This window comes from Oncorhynchus kisutch, linkage group LG15 (genome assembly GCF_002021735.2).
Source record: "Oncorhynchus kisutch isolate 150728-3 linkage group LG15, Okis_V2, whole genome shotgun sequence".
Classification (NCBI taxonomy): domain Eukaryota; kingdom Metazoa; phylum Chordata; class Actinopteri; order Salmoniformes; family Salmonidae; genus Oncorhynchus; species Oncorhynchus kisutch.
In genome coordinates this window covers 65470296-65496436 of record NC_034188.2, presented here as the reverse complement: position 1 = coordinate 65496436, position 26141 = coordinate 65470296, and the positions used below count along the sequence as shown (strand labels likewise).

The window sequence follows — 26141 nt, the reverse complement described above, 5'->3', positions numbered from 1 at the left end:
AGGTGAATAATTTTGAATTTGTCACTTTCTGTTGAATTTAAAGAGAACCACTAAAATAAACAAAGTTGATAAGATAAATGCTCTAATTAATAATATCTGATATTGTCTATACAATATTATTATAATTACAATGTATTATTATTATCATCATTATTATTATTATTATTATCACAAGTATACCACCCCTCCTCTTTCACCAAAGTCTTTATACAACAGTCCGAAGTTCATGAAAGTTTTGCTGCTGATAAGCAGAGCCAATAAAAGCAACAGCTCTGCAGTGTAAACACTGTCAGGTCTACCTGCTTCAGTTAGTCAGTGCAGCCTTCTTCTTATGATTTGCATAAAGGCCCCATCAGCCAGCCCACAAATTACCATGTTGTATATTCCTTGCCCTCCGAAAGCATCATGGCAAATTGTATCACTCTTCTCAACTGGGAAGTGAACCAGATTCTCCGAGCAGGTGTCAGGAGTAGGGAATTCACATAAACACTGGAGCAGGAGAGGAGGGGAGAACGGACTTTTTTTTGTATTTTTTTAGATCTTTCTTCTCCCCAACCTTCCTTCCCCTTTTAGTTCAGAATACATTTTTTTTTAATGTTCTCGAAAATGGTGTCCAAGTTGACATCTCTCCAACAGGAGCTCTTGAGCGCCTTGTTAGATTCCGGAGTTACCAAAGATGTTCTGATCCAAGCGTTGGACGATATGGACCCCAGCCCGAATGGCTTTGGAGTTAAGTTGGAGAATCTACAGATGTCTCCGCCAAGTTCTAAAATCAACGGAAATGATTCGAAGCCGGTATTTCTTACGTTGACCAATGGGCATAGTAAGGGCAAACTGTCGGGAGATGAGGGGTCCGAGGACGGGGACGATTTCGATACCCCACCGATACTGAAAGAACTCCAGTCACTTAACACCGAGGAAGCAGCGGAACAGAGGGAAGAAGTTGACCGAATATTAGCGTAAGTGAATAGAACTTTAAATGTTTAATTTCACACATTTAGGGATGTTCATTACCGAATGAATGTGTAGGGTATAGGCGCATAACCAAAATAATATTGTATTATTTATCTGGCTACTTATTTTAGATGTAGGAGTAATTTCAGTGCATTTAAAGCGTTTTATATTTAACATTGTCTGACAAATTAGGACAACAATTAGGGTAAATTAGGACAACAATTAGGGTTATCTGCCTGTTAAAGTTATTTCTTCCAGGAATAATTTTTAGACGTGTGGCCCATGAAAACTATAGCCTACTTGCCTGACCGTAATACTCAGGAGTGTATCTGCATTGTGTCTGTATTTTAGAATGATGACAAAATTAGTGTAAAAACGTATTTTAATTTACATGTCAAGCGCTTGGCAATAGGTCTCAATGTTCCTTGTGTTAACAAATTAAAATAACGCGCCAATAGTACTTTTCGCGTTTTAGTTACTAATTATCCACACGGGTTATTCTTTTTTCCCCTTAGCAAACTATAAACTTAACGAGATCTATTTATATTGAACTTACTCGATCTCTCTCACTTAGATTATATCTGGCAATGCAAGAAGAGAAAGTTAATTCACATCAACGCATTTGTTTATTACGTAGGATTCAATGTTGCACTAGATATAGGCTCTACTAATAATAATAATGTTCTGGCGAAATATTGCAACATTTCTTAAAGCAAATATTATTTTGTTTTATGAATGTAGTCTATAAAGGCCTTACTCTTTGTAAATGTTCATATTGTCTTAATTGATCTTCTAAAAGCCATTTATAAATGTTCATTCATTACGCTAGTAACATGATCAACTGGCCAGCAGAAAATCAAAACTAACCCACGTGTAGTTAAGTTATTATTAATTGTATTCTATAAATCATCAACTGAAAGATACACAGTGTCGTATGATTAGAGTGAATGGAGATCTGGTTATTCATTGTCGAAAGTTATAAACCAACATCTAAACCAACGTATAAACCCGCAGACTTAATTCTCCAAAACAAACAGTTGTGTGTAGATTTGCAACAATTACCCATGTGAAGTCCATACTTCATCTGAGATGTCTGTGATGGTATAGGCTAAGTAAGTGTAGTTGTACTATTTTAGTGCACGCTGCGCACATAGGCTAGGCCTTTTAAATCGTTTGAAATACATTTTCCTTATCGACATAAAGCGTCCTATTGCGTTGTCATCGATGGGTGCAATTCAATTGTGTTTATTATTGATATAATTGAAGCATTGGAATAATTCAGATGATTTTACCCCATGGGCAAATGTATTCTTCGATAATTGAATGCAATTTTGGATGGAAGCCTTGAACTGATCAATTTCTTCAATTTCTTATCAATGTATTATCAATTTCCTACATTTAACCAAACAACATGAATTTATTTGACCAAATTATTTATTAATTTTATTTGATTCATACTCGATTCTGGGATTATTTAGTCTGAATTTAATTAGGCCTATGGGCTTATTGTCCAAATAGGAAAATGTAGGCCATAACGTCAGTGTGTGTCAGACTCAGCTGACATAAAATTCTGCACTTCTAAACCAATGTACTCTAGGCCCTTCCAATTCGTGGAGTTTAGATTATTCGATAACCTAATTTGGTAACATTTGTAATATATTTCTGTATCCTATATCCTTGATATCTCACATTCGCTATGAAATATTGACGTTTCAAAAACTGTGGATCAGTTATAGGCCAAGGTCTAGGATTTAGATTTCCTAATTTCTCAGTTTTGCCTCTTAGCTACAGTCAAAACCCTGAATAGAAAATAGGCCTGATTCGGAGTGTTTTCAGGTTATTGAATGTATTATGAAACCACCGGCGGTGGAAAAAGTGCCCAATTGTCATACTGAGTAAAAGTAAAGATACCATAATAAAACATGACTCAAGTAAAAGTGAAAGTCACCCAGTAAAATACTACTTGAGTAAAAATCTTAAAGTATTTTGTTGTAAATATACTAAACTACCAAAAGTAAAAAATAATTGCTCAAATATACTTAAGAGTAAAAGTATAAATCGTTTCAAATGTCTTATTAAGCAAAACTTATTTAAAAACAAAAAAAAGTTTTATGGATAGCCAGGGACACACTCCAACACTCAGACATAATTTACAAACAAAGTATGTGTGTTTAGTGAGTCCTCCAGATCAGAGGCAGTATAGGGATGACCAGGGATGTTCTCTTTATAATTGCGTGAATTGGACCATTTCCCTGTCCTGCTAAGCATTCCAAATGCATTCGAGAGTACTTTTGGGTGTAAGGGAAAATGTATGGAGTAAAAAGTACATTATTTTATAATGATTAACAGTCATTTATTAGGGTACTTAACAATTGTCCAAAACTTGGGGATAACACGGATAGCATCAGGCGAAGAAGTCTAATAGTATAAACCAAGGGAAATACATGCTTGTTCTGTAGCTAGGTGCTGTAGATTGGTTCTGAACTTATTTGGTGGATGAATAATACCTTAGATATCTGGTTCTATTAATGTGAGTGCTAATGTAGCACCACAACCTATATACCATTATACACATAACGCTATTAGGGTTCTAATAGAACGAATAACATGTATTTAGGTTCTATGTGTTTTATGTAACTGCAGCGAGGACCCCTGGCGTGCCGCCCGCATGATCAAAGGCTACATGCAACAGCACAACATACCACAACGTGAGGTGGTGGATGTAACCGGGCTAAATCAGTCTCACCTCTCACAGCACCTCAACAAAGGCACGCCCATGAAAACTCAGAAGCGAGCGGCGCTCTACACCTGGTATGTCAGGAAACAGCGGGAAGTTCTCAGACGTAAGTTAATATTTGAGTTTCTCACACAGGCTTCGATACAGTTAGAGGCACAGAGGTGTGTTGGCCTGGGCGACATAATTCTAATGGCCATCCACAACACAATGTGCATGAACATAAATGTCATATCTCGGCTATGCATATGGTCAGAAACATATTGCAGTAAGCCTATGCCTCAAATGTGTCTGATTTATCATTATGGCCTAGGCTACATACTGTATTGTGCAATTGTCCCTCATTAAATTATGTCTTATTTCTTCTTATTGTGTTTTTGGTTTATTTTGTCTCCATTCCCCCCAATACAATATTTTATGTGACCTTGTTCTTATTTTTCAGAATTCAACCAGGCAGTGCAAGGTTCTGACAGCAATATGACCGAGAAAGGCAGTCAGGATCAGGTGCTGTTTTTCTTCCCAGAGTTCAACCCTCCTGGTCAGGGTATGGGGCAACAAGGGGAGGAGGTGGGCTCTGAACCCTCCTGCAAGAAAATGAGACGGAACCGTTTTAAATGGGGGCCTGCATCCCAACAGATCCTCTACCAGGCCTATGAAAGACAGAAGAACCCCAGCAAAGAGGAGCGGGAGGCGCTGGTGGAGGAGTGCAACAGGTGAGGGGAGGAGGCTTTGGAGAATGAGAAAGTTGCACCTTTTTCTCTGAGTCCCAAATGCCACCCTATTCCCTATTTAGTGCACTGGTGCCAATATGTTTCTGGTCAAAAGTAGTGCACTATAGAGGGAATAGGGTTCCATTTGGGATACAGATTTGTTCTCTTATTGAATAATTGACTGTTTGGCACATCTTATTTGATACTAATGCCATCATTACTGCAGCACATGGCCTTAGCTTAGAATGATTTTGACAGGTTTTAATGTCTCTCTTTCTTGACACTATCCAACTATCATTCCAATGCAACTATCATTATGTTTTCCCTTTGTTCTTTTCCATTGTATTCCATTGATACTATTTCAATCTCTCCTCCTATAGGGCTGAGTGTCTCCAGAGAGGGGTGTCTCCGTCTAAAGCTCATGGGCTGGGCTCTAACCTGGTCACTGAGGTACGGGTCTATAACTGGTTTGCCAACCGGCGTAAGGAGGAGGCCTTCCGTCAGAAGCTGGCGATGGACGCCTACCCCATACCCACCCACAGCATGAACCCTCTCCTGTCTCACAGCCACAACTCCCCACACCACCACAGCTCCCAGATCAGCGCATCCCCCCCTAGTAAGATGCAAGGTAGCGTCTCCACACCACATGCATATCACAGTACATTACTCAGCTATTATATCTAATATAATACTACACAACAATGGAATGATTCAAATGTGGTCTTTCCTCTTGCTGTACCTGTCTCATCCATGATCTGAGTGCATGTAATCACTATGGCATCTTGATCAGGGACATGCCTTTGACAGTTAAAGAACAATGGTTGGCAAAAGCTTTGGATTATTTTATTTCCATCCCCAAGAGAGGGTGAAAAGTGGCAAGAAAAACAGTTGATGACATCAGTGAGAGAGAAGAGAGAGGGCAAGTGATCAATAAAAGTGACTTAGGGAGCTGAGCAAATGTCATTGTTATTATGATCTTTAAAAACACACTGAGAACAATCCACATTGTACCTGAAATCTCCACTCCAAAGTCAGCAGGCAGGCAGGCAGGCAGGCAGGAGCAGGAGAGTGGCACAAAGAGCAGCAGTCCTGTGACAGGCCAGGGTCAGGGCAGGGTCACGGAGGGATTCAGCAGTAGCTGAACCTACAACCATTACTTCCACATTCATAAAAGCACAAGGTCGGTCGGTTGCTTGTGACTTTTTGGGGGTTCCAATGAACTGACCATAAATGGGAAATCCAATGAACTGACCATTTGATATCATAATGCTGTTTGCACTCAGTGCAATTTAGGCGTCTACCTTCGCCTCTATAAGACATAAAATGGAGCTGATATCTTGGCATAGCATTATCCTCAGTGCCATCGCTTAACACCATAAAAGCAATGATTGAAGAAACTCAATCAAAGCCTCATGTTGTTCTTTCATGTTAGAACACGAGGTCAACTCTCTAGAAAAACAAGCCGCTTGCCTCGGGTTGCTCTTTTACCTTTGGTTATACTGGGCCCATTGGCCCATGCTCTGTTTGTTTGTGGTTTTTCCCAGCACACCTGACCAAGCATTGACCTCAGGTTGCAAAGTAAGGAGGTAGGTTCAGTGGTAGGCTTGTGTGGGGGTGAGGAAGAAGGGGCTGGTTGTAGAGAGGGCGAGGGTAAGGGTCAGAAGCAGAAGGTACTTTGCTCCCCCTAGTCCTCGGTTGCTTGCTTACAAGGTGTCCTGCCGACAGTATCAGCTGTTTTTCACTGTCAGCCCCTGGCCTGACAATAGCACCCCAGCAGGTTGCCTCATCGTGTTGCTAGGCCACGGCCTGTATTATGCATGCTTGAATGGACAATTAAAATCCTTGGCTACTACATCTCCCAGGCCTTCGATAAGGGGCTCCCCTGACTTCTCCTCTCTATACCCCAGCCTGGCAGGGGTCCCTATTGTCTGTGGTGTATTAGAAGACTGCAGTGACTGTAACCTAGGTTATTTTATCTCAGCTGGGCCTTGGGGAGGGCCTGTTTTAAAGCTCTCCTTACCTTTATGGGGCGGCAGTATAGTGGCCGAGGGAGGCTGGGTGCTCTGCAAACCAGAGCAGCAGGAGCTGTCTTCTGGGGTATTGGCTCTTTTCTGGCCAGACAGGACTGATGACCCCTTGTGCTCCAGCCTATAGAGAGGTGTGTGTGGGTTACCCCCTCCTTCAGCTATCGCCACTACAATAGTTATGTGTGGGAGGTCACTAAAGTGTCACATCAAAGAAAACCTCTTACTCCTGGAGTTTTCATTGATTCTCTTACTTCTGTTGATAAAGGTGAGGTAACTTGATTGGCCAAAACGGTCAAATAGTATTTTTTGGGGACAGACGAGGTTATTCTATCGTCACTGTTTGGCAAAAGACCAAACAAAACAAATGTATAGATGTCTTCTGTTACTAGTCACGTCTCAAAATGTAAATAGGTGATGCACACACACTGTTGGTCTAATCGAACTGTTTCATCAGCTGAATGATCCATTGTGTCTGAAGCCATGATACTTTTAGGGCCATAGTTTCCCCTTGGATCATTCACTTAACCATACAACCTGTGCTTTTATAGAAAAGATGAGAACAGGCAATTGGAATTCAACCCTGTTCTATTACAAACAGATGCCAATACGTGTGTGTCTGTGTGTTTTACCATACTTCATGAGAGAAGGATGACGTGACCATACTGTTCTGTTGTTTATAGTTGTCAGGTTTATTTCTTTGAAACAAGTGGAGGGTGATTAACCAACGTGAGTCGAGGTGCAACCTAAAAATGTGATTATCATTGAAAAGGAAAAGGCGTAACGCTCAGTGACCATTAAAAAGTCATTGTTTTATTTTAAGTTAAAAGATGAATGTTTCGGCCACTTTGAGGGTGAATCTGAAAGCTGAGCATGGGGAGCAAGTTTCATACATCTCTCAACAAAGTATAGAGGTGGGGGCTTTTCTTTTTTGTTGTTTCTGTCTGGGGTTCTAAATAGGACTTCTCTTTATGTTGACCTGCATCAAAGCTGAGATAGAAACGTTGACGGGCCAATCAGCACAAATAATTCAGCAACAGTAGCATCTTTTTCACCAGAATGTGCTAAGAGATTGAGTTGAACACCTGATAACCTGCTGATATCTAATTTGTCTGAAGACTATTCCCTCCTCTCACACGGCAAAGCCTTCTGATTCATGAATCTCCCACCTAATCTGACACACTGGAAAGGTTTTAGCTGTAAGATTAAGACGGCAGTGAGGGGAGTGTGGTTCAATATCTGGTAGACTGGTGTGATGGGCACGTTCCGTTCATTTGGTAATCCTCTGAAAACAGTGTGATTTGATTTAACAACAGTGAGAGTAAAACATCATATATTATAGGAGGGAAAAACAGTGAGCAGGTTGTGTTGCCTCAATGCCTTGTGTCACCCCAGGCTATGTGGGAGTTGGCCTGGCCGAGGGATAGAGAGGCAAGGCCTGCCCTATGCCTGGCCCTGCTCTGTCCACTGGGAGCCCCAGCCTGGTCAGAGAGGTACAAAGGCCTGCTACGTCCTGCAGAGACCCGGGAGGTCTCTCGTATGCACTGGAGCTACAATTACCAGTGCCTGGGGATGAGGAGAGAGGCTTTGATATTACATGCATCACACAGAGCACTGAAGCCTTTTAAACCTGCTGTAACTCCCTGCTGCCTACGCAATCACTCCCCTTCACAGGGTTCTCACCCTCCCCCTGGTCTACTTCTAGTCACCCCTGGTCCAATACTCAGAGTGCTTGGCTATTGGGGTTGATTTAGCTCAAACACTATTTAAGATGACAATTTAGAGAGTGATAGAGGGGAGATAGCTACCTTTTTTAGAATGTCAAATGGTCAAATGTCTTGCAGCCAGAAAGTACAGTAGTTGTTTCAATTTTGAGTAGCTTTTTTCTGCAATATAATGTCATCCTGTCAGTTATCCAAGATGGCGTAGCAGTCAGACGTCTTTGTCCTGTTGTGTCCCTTGTATATATCGTTTTTTAAATATTTTTCTTCGCATATCTATTCATTTTTTTTTGCTAAACCTCAACATCTAAATACTCTCCTGCATCCCACCTCACCCAATGTAGCGTGGATCTGCTTTTTTCCCCCTAAAGTATCTATATTTAATTTGGACCTATTATTTTTATCCCCGGATTCCCACCGCAAACTGAACATTTTCATCTGGATCTTCACAACTAGCTAACCGCAACCCCGGATGACTACTCCTGGCTAGCGTTTCCATCCACTTAGCTTGAAGCTAGCCCGGCCAGAGCTCCTGTGCTACCACCGAAGCATACTCCTGGGCTACAATATCCGGACCCCTTCTACAGCCCTTCCACAGATCCCCTACGACTGGAATACCGACATAATCTGCCCGAGGACTCCAAAAGGCCCCTCAGGCGTGACGCCCGCTGAAGGCCCATTATACTAACCAGCTAGGCCTGCTAGCTACCTAGAGCTACTTGGAACCCTGTTAATTCCATGACCGGTCTATCGACGTCACCGCATGAAGAGGCAAAAACAGACTTAACCCCATCGCGACGTTCCCCAAAGGCTAACTTTCTAGCCCCTGCTATCTGCTTGCTTGCTAACCCGGCCTGCTAACTGCTAGCCTGCCCCGGTCTACTAACTGCTAGCTTGTTTAGCCCCGGTCTGCTAACTGCTAGCTTGTTTAGCCCCGGCCTACTAACTGTTAGCTTGTTAGCACAGGCCTGCTAACTGTCTGAATCGCCGTGTCCCCAGCCAGCCCAACCATTCACTGGACCCATATTTATTTTCAATCTCTTTTCGATTTTTATTTCGATTATACCTTCCGGTAACCTGCCTCACCCAATGTGATACGGAATCGCTATTATTTTAAATTTTTGAATACATTCAAGAACCTCCAGAAGCTGACCAGCTAATTAGCTACAAGCTGTTTAGTCATTGTTAGCCACTGCTAGCGGCTTTTACCTTCTGGACAGCCAGCCCTGTTTTTAGCCTCGATAATACTCGCCAGTCTACCAGTATCGAACTGTCTCTCCACAACAACGCCGGATTCCTGCCGTAATCCCTGGACCACTACTTCTGATTTTCACAGCTAGCTTGCACCCAGTACCGAAGCTATCCCTGAGGCCCACCTCCCGGCCTACTCAGCTGTTCACCCGAACCCCACTCATACACGACTAGAGCCCAATACTCCACCGGATCCTTGCTGTAAACTCTGGACCTTGGCTAACGCCACTGCCACGAAGCTAGCACCAGTTAGCGGTGAGCCAGGCACATCTCCCTGCTAGCAAACTAAATTCTACAATACCTCTTTCACCATCTGGCTTGGATTCTCTGTCGACACGGCCCCCCGCCGCACCACCACGACTGGTCTGACTGGTCTGTGCCTTCAACCGGCCTCCGTCTGAGCAGACCCCCCCTACCACCCCCGGGCTACTAACTTTAAATGTTGTGTCGCCTGCTAGCTTAGTGGCGGCTTCTCTGTTCCATCTACTGCTGCCCCCTGGACACTATGATCACTTGGCTACATAGCTGATGCCTGCTGGACTGTCCATTAATCACGGTACTCCATTCTGTTTATTTATGTTTTATCTGTCGGCCCCAGCCGCGAACTCAGGTTCTGTGTGTAGTTAATCCGACCCTCTCTGCCTAGTCATCGCCATTTTACCTGCTGTTGTTGTGTTAGCTGACTAGCTGTTGTTGTCTCACCTGTTGTTTTAGCAAGCTCTCCCAATCAAGACCTGCGATTACTTTATGCCTTGCTGTATGTCTCTCTCAAATATCAATATGCCTTGTATACTGTTGCGCAGGTTAGTTATCATTGTTTTAGTTTGCAATGGAGCCCCTAGTTCCACTCCTCACACCTCTGATACCTCCTTTGTCCCACCTCCCACACATGCGGTGACCTCACCCATTATAACCAGCATGTCCAGAGATACAACCTCTCTTATCATCACCCAGTGCCTGGGCTTACCTTCGCTGTACCCGCACCCCACCATACCTCTGTCTGCACATTATGCCCTGAATATATTCTACCACGCCCATCAATCTTCTCCTTTAGCCGCACCCTCATCCTACTTCTCCTCTGTTCCCCGGGTGATGTGGAGGTAAACCCAGGCCCTGCATGTCCCCAGGCACCCTCATTTGTTGACTTCTGTGATCGAAAAAGCCTTGGTTTCATGCATGTCAACATCAGAAGCCTCCTCCCTAAGTTTGTTTTACTCACTGCTTTAGCACACTCTGCCAACCCCGATGTCCTTGCCGTGTCTGAATCCTGGCTTAGGAAGGCCACCAAAAATTCTGAGATTTCCATACCCAACTATAACACTTTCCATCAAGATAGAACTGCCAAAGGGGGAGGAGTTGCAATCTACTGCAGAGATAGCCTGCAAAGTTCTGTCATACTTTCCAGGTCTATGCACAAACAGTTCTAACATATAATTTAAAAAATTAATCTCTCCAGAAATAAGTCTTTCACTGTTGCCGCCTGCTACCCTCAGCTCCCAGCTGTGCTCTGGACACCATCTGTGAATTGATCGCCCCCCATCTAGCTTCAGAGTTTGTTCTGTTAGGTGACCTAAACTGGGATATGCTTAACACCCCGGCAGCCCTACAATCTAAGCTAGATGCTCTCAATCTCCCACAAATCATCAAGGAACCCACCAGGTACAACCCTAAATCTGTAAACATGGGCACCCTAATTACATTATCCTGACCAACTTGCCCTCCAAATACACCTCTGCTGTCTTCAATCAGGATCTCAGCGATCACTGCCTCATTGCCTGTATCCGCTACGGGTCCGCGGTCAAACAACCACCCCTCATCACTGTCAAACGCTCCCTAAAACACTTCTGCGAGCAGGCCTTCCTAATCGACCTGGCCCGCGTATCCTGGAACGATATTGACCTCATCCCATCAGTTGAGGATGCCTGGTCATTCTTTAAAAGTAACTTCCTCACCATCTTAGACCAGCATGCTCCATTCAAAAAATGCAGAACTAAGAACAGATATAGCCCTTGGTTCACTCCAGACCTGACTGACCTCAACCAGCACAAAAACATCCTGTGGCGGACTGCAATAGCATCGAATAGTCCCCGCGATATGCAACTGTTCAGGGAAGTCAGGAACCAATACACTCAGTCAGTCAGGAAAGCAAAGGCCAGCCTTTTCAAGCAGAAATTTGCATCCTGTAGCTCTAACTCCAAAAAGTTCTGGGACACTGTAAAGTCCATGGAGAACAAGAGCACCTCCTCCCAGCTGCCCACTGCACTGAGGCTAGGTAACACGGTCACCACCGATAAATCCGTGATAATCGAAAACTTCAACAAGCATTTCTCAACGGCTGGCCATGCCTTCCTCCTGGCTACTCCAACCTCGGCCAACAGCTCTGCCCCTCCGCAGCTACTCGCCCACGCCTCCCCAGCTTCTCCTTTACCCAAATCCAGATAGCAGATGTTCTGAAAGAGCTGCAAAACCTGGATCCGTACAAATCAGCTGGGCTTGGCAATCTGGACCCTCTATTTCTGAAACTGTCCGCCGCCATTGTCGCAACCCCTATTACCAGCCTGTTCAACCTCTCCTTCGTATCATCTGAGATCCCCAAGGATTGGAAAGCTGCCGCGGTCATCCCCCTCTTCAAAGGGGGAAACACCCTGGACCCAAACTGTTACAGACCTAAATCCATCCTGCCCTGCCTATCTAAGGTCTTCGAAAGCCAAGTCAACAAACAGATCACTGACCATCTCGGATCCCACCGTACCTTCTCCGCTGTGCAATCCGGTTTCCGAGCCGGTCACGGGTGCACCTCAGCCACTCTCAAGGTACTAAACGATATCATAACCGCCATCGATAAAAGACAGTACTGTGCAGCCATCTTCATCGACCTGGCCAAGGCTTTCGACTCTGTCAATCACCATATTCTTATCGGCAGACTCAGTAGCCTCGGTTTTTCTAATGACTGCCTTGCCTGGTTCACCAACTACTTTGCAGACAAAGTTCAGTGTGTCAAATCGGAGGGCATGTTGTCCGGTCCTCTGGCAGGCTCTATGGGGGTACCACAGGGTTCAATTCTCGGGCCGACTCTTTTCTCTGTAGATATCAATGTTGCTCTTGCTGTGGGCGATTCCCTGATCCACCTCTACGCAGACGAGACCTTTCTGTATACTTCTGGCCCTTCCTTGGACACTGTGCTATCTAACCTCCAAACGAACTTCAATGCCATACAACACTCCTTCCGTGGCCTCCAACTGCTCTTAAACGCTAGTAAAACCAAATGCATGCTTTTCAACCGTTCGCTGCCTGCACCCACACGCCCAACTAGCATCACCACCCTGGATGGTTCTGACCTAGAATATGTGGACATCTAGAAGTACCTAGGTGTCTGGCTAGACTGCAAACTCTCCTTCCAGACTCATATCAAACATCTCCAATACAAAATCAAATCTAGAGTCAGCTTTCTTTTTCGCAAACAAAGCCTCCTTCACTCACGCCGCATAACTTACCCTAGTAAAACTGACTATCCTACCGATCCTCGACTTCGGCAATGTCATCTACAAAATAGCTTCCAACACTCTACTCAGCAAACTGGATGCAGTTTATCACAGTGCCATCCGTTTTGTTACTAAAGCACCTTATACCACCCACCACTGCGACCTGTATGCTCTAGTCGGCTGGCCCTCGCTACATGTTCGTCGCCAGACCCACTGGTTCCAGGTCATCTACAAGTCTATGCTAGGTAAAGCTCTGCCTTATCTCAGTTCACTGGTCACGATGGCAACACCCACCCGTAGCACGCGCTCCAGCAGGTGTATCTCACTGATCATCCCTAAAGCCAAAACCTCATTTGGCCGCCTTTCGTTCCAGTTCTCTGCTGCCTGCGACTGGAACGAATTGCAAACATTTCTGAAGTTGGAGACTTTTATCTCCCTCACCAACTTTAAACATCTGCTATCTGAGCAGCTAACCGATCGCTGCAGCTGTACATAGTCCATCGGTATATAGCCCACCCAATTTACTTACCTCATCCCCATACTGTTTTTTATTTTATTTACTTTTCTGCTCTTTTGCACACAATGTATCTCTACCTGCACATGTTCATCTGATCATTTATCACTCCAGTGTTTATCTGCTAAATTGTAATTATTTACTCCTATGGCCTATTTATTGCCTACCTCCTCATGCCTTTTGCACACAATGTATATAGATGATTTTTTTTCTACTATGTTATTGACTTGTTTATTGTTTATTGTTTACTCCACGTGTAACTCTGTGTTGTTGTCTGTTCACACTGCTATGCTTTATCTTGGCCAGGCCGCAGTTGCAAATGAGAACATGTTCTCAACTAGCCTACCTGGTTAAATAAAGGTAAAATTTAAAAATAAAATAAAAATCTCAAGCTATATTGAGAGCATCTTTATAATATCCCAATAACACTGCTGGCCGCCCCACTGGTGTCCCAGAAATGGAGCCCTTCTTCTCCGTCCAAATTACCAATAGCCTCACACCAACTAGACGACGGAAGCCTTCCTTAATGGGATTAGGGTTCTCTGCAGCCAGAATTACTGCCTGACACAGGGAGACAAAACTGGCTAGAATAGCACCTCATTCCCTTGACACTTTACAGGTTGCCCAGCTTGGAGATAAATGTCTGTTTGAGTCCTCTGCCATTGTGAGGTTATGGTGGTTATGGGCCCAATGGAGTGCATTATTGTCCTGTAGCGGTGTTAATAAGACACAGTGGAGTGCTGTGGTGTTGCTAGTTAGTTGTTCAGGAGAATATGAGCTCTGTCTGTGGTTCTCTTGTGGTCTGCCTGGAAAGACCGGACAACATGTTAGTTGTTAGTGGATGAAATACAGTCAAGATGAAAATGATCAATTCTTTGGTCTGATTTAGTTGTATTCCCTAGGCAGTAGATCATGTTTTTGCTAAGGATAAACTTTATTTTGGGTGAGATATGATTGTTCCATTATTTTATGGCAGACATATGGTGCTTGGTGTCCCCGGTCTGTGACTGTCTGTGACTATCTGGGACAGTGGCAGCCAGGGCGCTCAGTGTGACATGCGTGGGTCAGGGACAGAGGGCCCAGGGATGATCTGGGATCTGAGAGTAAACACTGTCCTAAATGGCACCCTATTCCCTACATAGGGCACTACTATGGGCCCTGGTCTAAAATAGTGCACTATATAGGGAATAGGGTGCCATTTGGGACTGGCCCAGTGTCACAGCCCACTGCTCTGCTCTGCAGGGGGGAGGGAGGGAGTCTCTGTGTGAGACTGAGACTACAGGATAAGAATGTGTTTGACATTGGTTGTAATTGTGTAATGTTTGCTCTGTTGGTATCAAAGGGGGCCAGGATTGGCAAACATCCATTTGACAGGAGGAGAGCAGCATTCCTTTGGCCCCCGGTGGCGAATGGAGGTGGGAGACAACAAGGGGTCTAGACACGGGATTAAGAGATGATGGGTCATTCAGTGATGTCACAGAATTCAGTGACTAAGTGTCTGGAGAGTGGAAGGATAGGTGAGAACATGACAGGGTTCTCTATTGATGACATACTGTACGTAGAAGGCATTTCTTCACTTCCATACCTTTACCTGGGCACAGAGAGATCCTTTCCAGGCTGTGTAGGAATCACTGTGCTGCCATATTTATAGACCTATCCAAGGCCTTTGATACTGTTGACCATCCCCTACTCATTTAAAAGTTGTCTGAAATTGGCCTCGACCAGGTGTCTTGCAAGTGGTTTTGGAACTATCTGCCAGACAGAACACAATGTGTGCTTTCTGATGGTGTCAAGGTATCTCGATATTACTAAAGGTGCCCGTCATGGGTCGATTTTGGGACCTGTCCTCTTTACTATTTTTATAAATAATATTGGTCCATCTGAAAAAACCTGTAACATTGATCTGTATGCAGATGACACTGTTATGTACGCTATTGCCCCTACGGCTGACTAGGCTATGTTGGAGCTGCAATCTGATATTGTTGCCTTGCACAAAGCCCTTGATGATTTCAAATTTGTACTTAATGTGGGGAAAATTAAATGTTTGCTGCTTTCTAATTCTCATAGAAGTGCTTCAGATGGCTTACACATTTATGCATTGGCTGGTTCTTTCATCGAGCAGGTTCCCGCTTATAAAAAAAATATATGGCCTTTTGGATTGACAATAATTTGACATTTAAAAAACATACAGATGAGCTAGTTAAGAAGCTGAGATGTAAAGTGGGCTTCTTTTAAAGAAACAGATCATACCTCTCCCTAAACAGCAGGAAGCAGATTGTAGTCAACTTTCCTGACAGTTCTTGACTATGGTGACACCATTTATCAGAATGCAACAGCCACTACTTTTCAACTTATGGAGGCCATCTACCATAGTGCCCTTTGCTTTATCACATGACAGTTTTAACACGAATTACTGCATGCTGTATCAAAAGGTTGACTGGTCCTCGTTAAAGTTCATTACACCCTTTTTGTTTAAAATATCTACTACACAAGCTTCCAACCTAGCTCACTTCACTGTTAAACTGTTAAGCTTCCAACCTAGCTCACTTCACTGTTAAACTGTTAAGCTTCCAACCTAGCTCACTTCACTGTTAAACTGTTAAGCTTCCAACCTAGCTCACTTCACTGTTAAACTGTTAAGCTTCCAACCTAGCTCACTTCACTGTTAAACTGTTAAGCTTCCAACCTAGCTCACTTCACTGTTAAACTGTTAAGCTTCCAACCTACTTCACTGTTAAAATAAAAAACACGAGACACCAAACCCGTTCACAGGGATCGTTATCTTTCAATGTTCCTCTAGTACGCACCGATTTAGGTACATCTGCTTTCAGTTTTAGTGCCCCCATTTTTTGGTATAGCCCACAAAACTCACCACATTTTGACTCTCTGGTGCCTCTAGGGCAGTTTAGGACTTGAATGTTGAATGGATTTAATGAGAATTGCATCTGTTTGGATTGAATGTAAATAATTGTATTTGTGATGTTTGAAGCTGTAGTGTTGATTCTCTAATTTGTATTTTATTTTGTTTTTATTGATGATGTTTTGTTTATTGTATTATTGTCCTCTGGGTACCATTGTAAATGGGTTCCCCTAAATAAAAAAATGGTGTATGAGTTCATAAAGTCTAGGACTGGGGTTATGGGGGGCTGGTGTACGGTGTATTGTAAACACTGAATGGCCTTGGCTGAGCTGGGCTGATAGCACCAGTGAAGGGGTCAGTGTGTTTGTTTGCTCTGCTCTCCCTGTCTGAGTCAAAGAGCAGGTGAGTCTGGTGGGTTGGAGCGACTGCTTGGACACAGCACACTTAGTCATACTGAGAGGCCTGCTACCGTCTCTCTGCCCTATATACTTTTATCCTGTGTGACACAGATGCTGTTAGTTCAAGAAACAAACTCTAAATTTCTCTCACTCTTTCTCTTGTCTCCTTCTCTCCCTCCCCCTCTGTCTTCCCCTCCATCCCTCTCTCTCTTCCCCACCATCCCCCTCTCTCTCTCCCTCCCTCTCTCTCTTCCCCACCATCCCCCTCTCTCTCTCTCTCCCTCCCTCTCTCTCTTCCCCACCATCCCTCTCTCTCTCTCCCTCCCTCTCTCTTCCCCACCATCCCTCTCTCTCTCCCTCCCTATCTCTCTTCCCCTCCCTCTCTCTCTCTTTCTCTCTCTCTCTCTTTCCCTCCCTCTCTCTCTCCAGTGCGGTACAGCCAACAGGGACCCGGTGAGGTCAGCTCCTCGACGACCATCAGTCACCACGGCAGCATGGCGACCAGCCAGTCGGTGTTACAGCAGGTGTCTCCGGGAGGCTTGGACCCCAGCCACAGTCTGCTGTCACCTGACGCCAAGATGGTGAGTAACACACCTGGGCCCTCCTAGCCTATGATTAGATAAGGAACAGGGCTGCGTTTAACATGATGTGCGTTCCAAATGGCACCCTATTCCCTCTGTACTGCATTACTTTTGTCCAGAGTCCTATGGGCCCTGGTCAAAAGTAGTGCACTATATAAGGCAATGGGGTGACATTTGGAACGCAACCATAGACATATAAAGCAGGTCCCTGAGCCAGACTCCCATGGAACAGTCTGTAGGGAACAACAGTTAGAGCATTGTGCTGCTCTCAGTGGAAAGTGGAGACAGGTGGCAGGCCATGGTTGAGGCCTAACATACAGTACAGCCTTCACCACCATAGTGAACTGGGCAGGTCCAGAGCTGAGCCAATAAACTTGACAAAGAAGCATTCTGAGCTTATTGATTAAATGCCCTGTAAAGAGAAGTGGAGGGTGGAGCGCTCAGCACTGCTTGCTCTGCCTGGGAAATGACGATAGCACTTGATTATGCTCAATGTTTTTTCTACCTTCAGAAAAGGGAGCTCGAGGGGAGAAACTCAGCCCTCTGTCCTATTCCAATATTTGATTGGTGAAAGCGAAACTTGGCCAGTACCGTACATGTAGACATGTCTAACTCTTGAACGCTTGTCCCAAAAAACAATTATATCGTATTCTTAGGATCAGAATAATAACGATATTATGGCACTAACCAGATTTGTGTTGTTTAAATCCAACAAAGTTGAACATCACAATCTTTATTTAGTGAGAATATCCCTGATGATTCATAGTGCATTTATCATTATCTCCTGTCAGTATGAAGTTAGATTTTTGTAGGGAGGGCCGGTCAGTATAGGGAAAAGGTCAGAGCAGACAGGTTGTTATCTATGGGCACCGTACAGATGACTGTCTAAGTCCCAAATGCAACCCTAATCCCTATATAGTGCACTATTTTTAACCAAGACCCATAGGGCTCTGGTCAAAAGTAGTGGACTATATAGGGAATATAGTGCCATTTGAGACGAATCCACTGTCTGACCATCCCCTCCTCTCAGAGCAGCTGGCAGGAAATGTGAAAACAGTTGCGTGCATGAACACACACACACCCCCACACGTGCACACACACACATGCATACACACTACTACTTTCAATCTGTGCTTTTACGCTTCATTATTGGATTATTTTGTATTTATTTTCTCCTCATTGTTTGCTTGGTGTACATGACTGGAGTTACACAAGCACAGTGTTAGACAAAAGCAGCAGAACTAACTCAACATTTATCTGTGTGAACTGCATTGCTGAGAGCATCTGTTTTCACTTCTAAAGTGATCGCCATGCTTTACTATATACCCTGATTTAACCATCCTTATATCCAGTTAGCATGTTAGATTTAGGATATTGTCAGTACATGACTTCATTCTTGGTCCAGAATGGTGTCACTAAGTTTCTTAGTGTATCTCTCTCTCTAGATGTCTGCGTCAGGTGGAGGCCTGCCACCTGTGAGCACGCTGACCAACATCCACAGCTCCCACCACACACACCAGCAGACACAGAACCTCATCATGCCTCTCTCTGGAGTCATGACCATCGCACAGAGTGAGTCAACCAATCAACCAACCAGCCAGTGCTCTGTATTACCCATGTTTCCACAAATGATTCTCTTAATGTAATAACTGTCCATTTATTCTCCTCTCTTTATGCACATATTCTCGTATGACCTCTATGTTCGTATGTACACAATGGTTGAGCTCCAATTGGCACCTGAATCACTATATAGTGCAATGCTTTTAACCACGCCCCATAGTGGTCAAAAGTAATGCACTACATTGCGAATATAGTTATGCTTGTATTGTCATGCTTTAGATATGAGCCAAATAACTTAAGTTCTATGTGGTTGTAGGTCTGAACACGTCGCAGTCAGTGCCTGTGATCAACAGCGTGGCGGGGAGCCTTGCAGCGCTGCAGCCGGTGCAGTTCTCCCAGCAGCTCCACAGTCCCCACCAGCATGGCCTGATGCAGCAGTCCCCCAGCCACATGAACCAGCAGCCCTTCATGGCCACTGTGACTCATTCACACAGTCAGTACCTGCCTCTTAGTAAGCACTAAACGGTTGCTAATGCCATGTCATAGATGGGATATAATGCCAATATAGTCTTGTCCCAGATATTTGTCGGCTGTCTTGCCAACACCTTTTCACTCATTGACACGTCATGTTTAGCGTGACAATTCCATAAGGAGTTGACAAGATATCTTAAAACGACATTTCAGCATGTACAGATGTAGCCTAATCCTAACCCTAATCATAAACCTATTGCCAACCCATTAATAAAGGTGAATCTATTGGGGTAAAATTAACAATGAGACGTTCTCTCTATGTCTTTGTCTTTGGCAGTGTACCCTCATAAGCAGGAGCCACCGCAGTATTCTCACCAGTCACGGTTTCCCTCAACCATGGTGGTGACAGACGCCAACAGCCTCAGTACTCTCAGCTCCATGTCATCCAGCAAACAGGTCAGTCAATAACATGACTCAGTCTCACCTAACACAGGCCACAATCAGGCCCCCCCCTCCTCTACCCTGGCCCTGACTCAGTCAATACAGTCTCCCCTCTCTGTCTGTCCTCAGTGTCTGTCCTCAGTGTCTGTCCTCAGTGTCTGTCCTCTCTGTCTGTCCTCAGTGTCTGTCCTCAGTGTCTGTCCTCAGTGTCTGTCCTCAGTGTCTGTCCTCAGTGTCTGTCCTCTCTGTCTGTCCTCAGTGTCTGTCCTCAGTGTCTGTCCTCAGTGTCTGTCCTCTCTGTCTGTCCTCAGTGTCTGTCCTCAGTGTATTAGAGCATGTGCATGTATAATGTTAGTAACAATCCCTTTTCCTGCTCTCTGGGAGATGTTTGCATACATTTCGGTCATAAGCTACATTTAAACTAAGATAGTTGGTTGTAAATGTACGTTGGAATGCTTGAAAATGAATTCCCAGCTTGCTGAGGCTTTGTACTGTATCTTGTGCAGCCACCCATTAGAGATTTGATTGATACATTTCTTTATCTACTAACACACCACATCTTCCTCACAACCGACACACAACCCCCTCCCCAAACTGAGCACTCACTAACAGTAGGCTGATAAACTAGGATAGATACAGTAGGCTGATAGACTAGGATAGATACAGTAAATTGATAGACTAGGATAGATACAGTAGGCTGATAGACTAGGATAGATACAGTAGGTTGATAGACTAGGATAGATACAGTAGGCTGACAGACTAGGATAGATACAGTATGCTGATAGACTAGGATAGATACAGTAAGTTGATAGACTAGGATAGATACAGTAGGCTAATAGACGAGGATAGATACAGTAGGCTGATAGACTAGGATAGATACAGTAGGCTGATAGACTAGGATATATACGGTAGACTGATAGACTAGGATAGATACAGTAGGTTGATAAACTAGGATAGATACAGTAGGCTGATAGACTAGGATAGATACAGTAGGTTGATAGACTAGGATAGATACAGTAGGCTGATAGACTAGGATAGATACAGTAAATTGATAGACTAGGATAGATACAGTAGGCTGATAGACTAGGATAGATACAGTAGGTTGATAGACTAGGATAGATACAGTAGGCTGACAGACTAGGATAGATACAGTATGCTGATAGACTAGGATAGATACAGTAAGTTGATAGACTAGGATAGATACAGTAGGCTAATAGACGAGGATAGATACAGTAGGCTGATAGACTAGGATAGATACAGTAGGTTGATAAACTAGGATAGATACAGTAGGCTGATAGACTAGGATAGATACAGTAGGTTGATAGACTAGGATAGATACAGTAGGCTGATAGACTAGGATAGATACGGTAGACTGATGGACTAGGATAGATACAGTAGGCTGATAGACTAGGATAGATACAGTAGGCTGATAGACTAGGATAGATACAGTAGGTTGATAAACTAGGATAGATACAGTAGGCTGATAGACTAGGATAGATACAGTAGGTTGATAGACTAGGATAGATACAGTAGGCTGATAGACTAGGATAGATACAGTAGGCTGATAGACTAGGATAGATACAGTAAATTGATAGACTAGGATAGATACAGTAGGCTGATAGACTAGGATAGATACAGTAGGTTGATAAACTAGGATAGATACAGTAGGCTGATGGACTAGGATAGATACAGTAGGCTGATAGACTAGGACTCGGGCGGCAGCGTAGCCTAGTGGTTAGAGCGTTGGACTAGTAACCGAAAGGCAAGATTGAATCCCTGAGCTGACAAGGTACAAATCTGTCATTCTGCCCCTGAACAAGGCAGTTAACCCACTGTTCCTAGGCCGTCATTGAAAATAAGAATTTGTTCTTAACTGACTTGCCTAGTTAAATAAAGGAAAAATACAGCAGGCTGATAGACGAGGATAGATACAGTAGGCTGATAGACTAGGATAGATACAGTAGGCTGATAGACTAGGATAGATACAGTAGGCTGATAGACTAGGATAGATACAGTAGGCTGATAGACTAGGATAGATACAGTAGGCTGATAGACTAGGATAGATACAGTAGGCTGATAGACTAGGATAGATACAGTAGGCTGATAGACTAGGATAGATACAGTAGGCTGATAGACTAGGATACAGTAGGGTTGTCTGATATTGCACCTTATTCCCTACTTAGTGCACTACTTTTGACCAGTGGCAAAAGGGAATAGGGTTCCTTTTGGAACGCACACTAGGTGTGTGAGTTGTGATTGTGTGTTGACTTGTTTAATCCCTGTTACATTAGGATTCTACCGTAAACAAGATGGTGCAACTGGGGGGTCTCTCCTGGGTAAATACTATTTTCTTAGTACGGTCACATAATAAAATCACTTCGTTTTAGCCTGAGTGCCAGTCTGTTTGTGCCATCATGCCAACTATGTTTGTCTTGAAAATGACAGCAATGGAGTTGGCAAGAGCACAAACTGATCTGGGACCAAGCTAATTTAGTTTAACTGGACTGGCTCAGTGAATTCATCCAAATGGGATGTGTTGTTGTCCCAAAGCCAAGACCATTCTACTGAATATTTGTGTGCAATATACCATATTTTGCGTAGTAAATGTGTGTGCTTTCCATGACTTTATAGGCATAAATTAATGTTTATACAGACTGATACAGGAACCTTAACTCACATAATCAAGACACACTACCCTTCTTATGCATGTAAAGTCAATGAATGGCAATATGAGATCAGACCAATGAGATTTGGATTAATGCAACTTTTATTTATTTACTTAACGGTTTCACAGCTAATGTTTTTGCCTGGCTCTGCCTTTGATGCTGGGTTTGACGCTAGTACTCAGTTCACTCTGATCTTGTCAGAGCATGTGGACCACAAATCTCAATCATTGGACCAAGGAGTCGGGTGTATGGACACTCCTCAGAATTCCTATTTCCTTTGAAAGGCCGGACCAATCAATCACCTGTGCCCTCATCCTGAACTTAAATTGATTAACGATGCCTCCTTTCGCTTTCCTCTCCATTGGGGAGAGAGAAGGTTGGCCAATCCCTGGTCAGACCTAGTCCCCTGATCAGGAAATGAACCCCACTGGGAATCAAAGTTCAGGAGGCTTGTGTCCTGCTACTTACTTCCCTGCTATTGTGGGGGGTGGTCTATTATGGGGGGGTCTTTTTTTGTAATTACAGCTCTTCCTCTTTCCTACTTCTCCCTGGTCTCAGTGATCGCTGTAGCCTGAAATGCCTTCCTCTGTGTTTTGCTTTCACACGCTCAATTTCCCACGCTGCCTGAGACAGAGCACTCTACATCGCCCGGGCCGCAGCACTGTCACTGCTCATTGGGTTGATGGGCTGAGATGTGGCAGATGCTCCGATTGGCTTGAAACCTACCTGTTCCCTTGATAGAGTGGTTTAACTAGATACTGACTGGCTGCCTTTGGTTTGATATATGTAGGACCCATTGTTCTACATTGACCCTGTGTAATGTGTTGAGTAACGAGACCTAAGACGGCCATCAGTAATGTTTTTTCAGAGCAATGCAAATAAACCTCAACATATTGGTTTCTAGTTTTGAGCTATGCTTTGATGGTATCATGGTATACTTGTAGCTTTATAGGTGGACCCGCAGAGAGACCAGTAGGCTCTTCTTATGACAGGACCAACATGCTGAGGCTTTATAACTCTCGTATTTGCTGAGGACCCCCCTCTCCTCTCACCCCATGTTAAACTTACCTCCACTTAGAGCACAGTGTCTAAAGACTGTGGTCTGAGCAGCTGTCCACCTTTATCAGGTAGGGCTGTTTGCTGGTCAACTGCCTCCACCCCTTGAGAGAAAGGAAAAAATAAATTCCACAAACAATCTCCAAAAGGCCATTTGAATGTAAACAAGGCTTTTCAGAGTGAAGCGGAAGAAGAATGTGGAATGTATTTGGTCAGGTGTGGCGTAGGTAGGCCGTTTACATCCTATCTGAATCTGATACCCAGGGGACTTTAGAAATGGGACCTAATTATCATGACACCACATATTATAAACATCCTCACCAGAAAATGGTTCTTGTGTTTTTGAATAGATTTTCTTAATTGATTTGTGTGATGTACTCACTCTGACGTTTGTTTCCCCTTTCTCTCGCTCTCTCTTTTTGCAGTGTCCTCTTCAAGCCTGGTGAGAGTACGCATCTGACTTCCTTGGTGCCTAGCAACAGGAGCACATTTTTCCACCCTCTCACTGCGGTAACTGTGACAACTCCTAATAACTGTCAACAGTGCACTGGACAATGAGTCAGTCAACAAATCCAGAGTGGCGGAGGTGGAGGGCGGGAGGAGTGAGAGATGGGGAGAGAAACAAACACTGCAGGTTTGCATTAATAGACACCTAAATGAAGGGAGGAGGAACTGAATTTCCTCTAACATACAGAGGATCAACAAGGATGTATGATTTTTCACTACAACCAATTTTGTGAAAACAGTATTCATTTCTCTAACAAAACAAATGGATCTTCACATTATGCCTGACACACTGTGGTATGTAAGAATAAGACTGGTGGAGTGGATGTCCATGAAGAACTAACATGATACTGTGATCTGATGTGGAAAGATGAAGACATATGGATGCTGAGTTGAGAGGACAAAATCAGCCTCAGTCGGCACAGCTATGTTGGGCTGTGGTGGGGAAGGAGTGTATGGGGGACTGAGTGATTCCATCTAGCCAAGTGCCCACTCATAATGGCAGATCTGAATAATCTGTTCCCCACTATACTGTATATTATCAACATCCATGCACAACTATCAGAACTACTGGATGACAATCATATTAACCTTGTCCTGAGCACCTATATAGTTTTTTGTAGATATTTCATATACATACATACCTGTTCTGTTTGAAGGAGTCTTCCATGTTGGTTTTTCATAATGTCATTTTCTGTACTGAACAGTCAATAGTGCCAATAATTAGAACTTTGTTTATGTGTCTAAAGGATTTCAACATTTGTTATTTCCCAACACGGGGGAAATATAATAGACAATATATTTGTATTTTTTATTTGGTTCCATTTTTAAACTGTGATTGAAAGATATGACAATCTTCAGAATTTTTAAGGACTATGCAATGTGCATATGAAGTGCATATGAAGCCCCAGAAGACTGAAACGTGTACAGTAATCCACACTTAGACAGAGGAATTTATGAGACGCACCATTACTCGATGAACTTAATGACCCCCATGTTGTTTCTGTTGTCAGAGCTGCCCACAACACGAGACAAAACATTACACCAAAGTTTTATTTTGTGTTTATATACATGTACAGTACATCCTGTATAGCCAGTAGCCAGAAATTCAGTTGGAAACTTTGTGTGTTTTTCTTTCACCCATTTCCCATGTTTCGTTCTGAAGAGAGAGTCAGCGTGCCATGACATCATAAACAAAGTCTGCCTTGTGGGAGGGTTGACTCAAAAATTCACTGTATGCCTTCCAAACCTAGTTATAGCTTTGTCCCAAACCCTATTCCCTATATAATCCACTATTTTCGGTAAAAAAGGTTTGCACAAAATAGGAATAGGGTGCCATTTAGGATACACACATAGTCCCAATCCCTTGCCTGCCTGCCTGCCTTCCTGGGAGACCTCTCTCTGACTGATGTTTGCTCATAGGGTCCAGGTGAACTTCAGGAATGGGACTTTAGCCTTCCCAGGCTCCATCCCCTCTCCTTCCACTTCCTCATTCCCAACGTTTCCTCATTTAAAGACACATATGGAATTGGAGTGTTTTAAAAACATATATTCTCCGTCATAAATCATAACAGGGACTCCCCCCTGTGATAATGACAGTATTTACAAGTATTTGCAAGCAAAACAGTGATATGGGTCTTGCAATTTGTGAAGGGGTGGAAGATGAAAGCGCCTCTTGTTGTGACAGGAACCTTTGTAATCAGGCTGGATTCCACAGAGGTTAAGGAATGTTATGGAGAGTTGGACAGCCAGCCACACAAACAATATTAGTTACTTTTGCAATCCCAATCCACCAGGGGGGTCCAGAAAAACAACCACAGGTTACAAACAATCAGGTTTTTATCATGAGTATTTGTGTAGCCTGCATTTGACTGTCTGTTTGTTTTCTGAATAATTATTTTTATATTATATTTTCTAAATGGAAGTCATACCCTCTCCACCTCCATATTCTGGTGTAGGCACATACAGACTCCCTTTCAATAGGTCACTACCTTGTTATTATTGTGTACTACCTTGTTTCAATTTGTTCTAAACATACCCACTGCCATCTAACCAGAGGACATGCAGGGCCACCTTCAACTGTAGATGACAGACAAAGTGATTTTCTCTTTGATGTATTATTTTTGTATTAAATGGAAATCAATCTTTTAAAATCATTATTTATACTTTCTGAGAAAATGTCGATATTCAAGTAAAGCTTTTTTTCAAAATGAA

At 43.6% G+C, this 26141-nt stretch overlaps 1 protein-coding gene across 6 annotated transcripts; it reads left to right on the top strand.

Annotated features, from left to right (window-relative positions):
- Positions 1-358: 358 nt before the first annotated feature.
- On the top strand, positions 359-26141 carry hnf1ba (HNF1 homeobox Ba). 6 transcript variants are annotated; one of them, XM_031790843.1, is made up of 10 exons: positions 359-959; positions 3598-3797; positions 4131-4401; positions 4779-5026; positions 17078-17229; positions 18675-18801; positions 19106-19282; positions 19598-19716; positions 21993-22037; positions 23849-26141. In XM_031790843.1, exons 1-10 carry the CDS (start codon positions 595-597, stop codon positions 23867-23869), a joined length of 1725 nt encoding a protein of 574 aa, XP_031646703.1. In that variant the 5' UTR covers positions 359-594; the 3' UTR covers positions 23870-26141. The 6 variants fall into 6 exon arrangements, with proteins under 6 accessions (XP_031646703.1, XP_020358826.2, XP_031646702.1 ...); XM_031790842.1 differs by having other exon boundaries at positions 360-959; positions 4779-5014; positions 19106-19300; XM_031790841.1 differs by having other exon boundaries at positions 360-959; positions 19106-19300.

Coding starts and splice junctions, on each gene's coding strand:
- hnf1ba (XM_031790841.1), top strand. CDS start 595: ATGTTCTCGAAAATGGTGTCCAAGTTGACATCTCTCCAACAGGAGCTC. Junction 18,802..19,105: donor AGTCATGACCATCGCACAGA/GTGAGTCAACCA, acceptor ATGTGGTTGTAG/GTCTGAACACGTCGCAGTCA. Junction 19,301..19,597: donor CAGTCAGTACCTGCCTCTTA/GTAAGCACTAAA, acceptor TGTCTTTGGCAG/TGTACCCTCATAAGCAGGAG.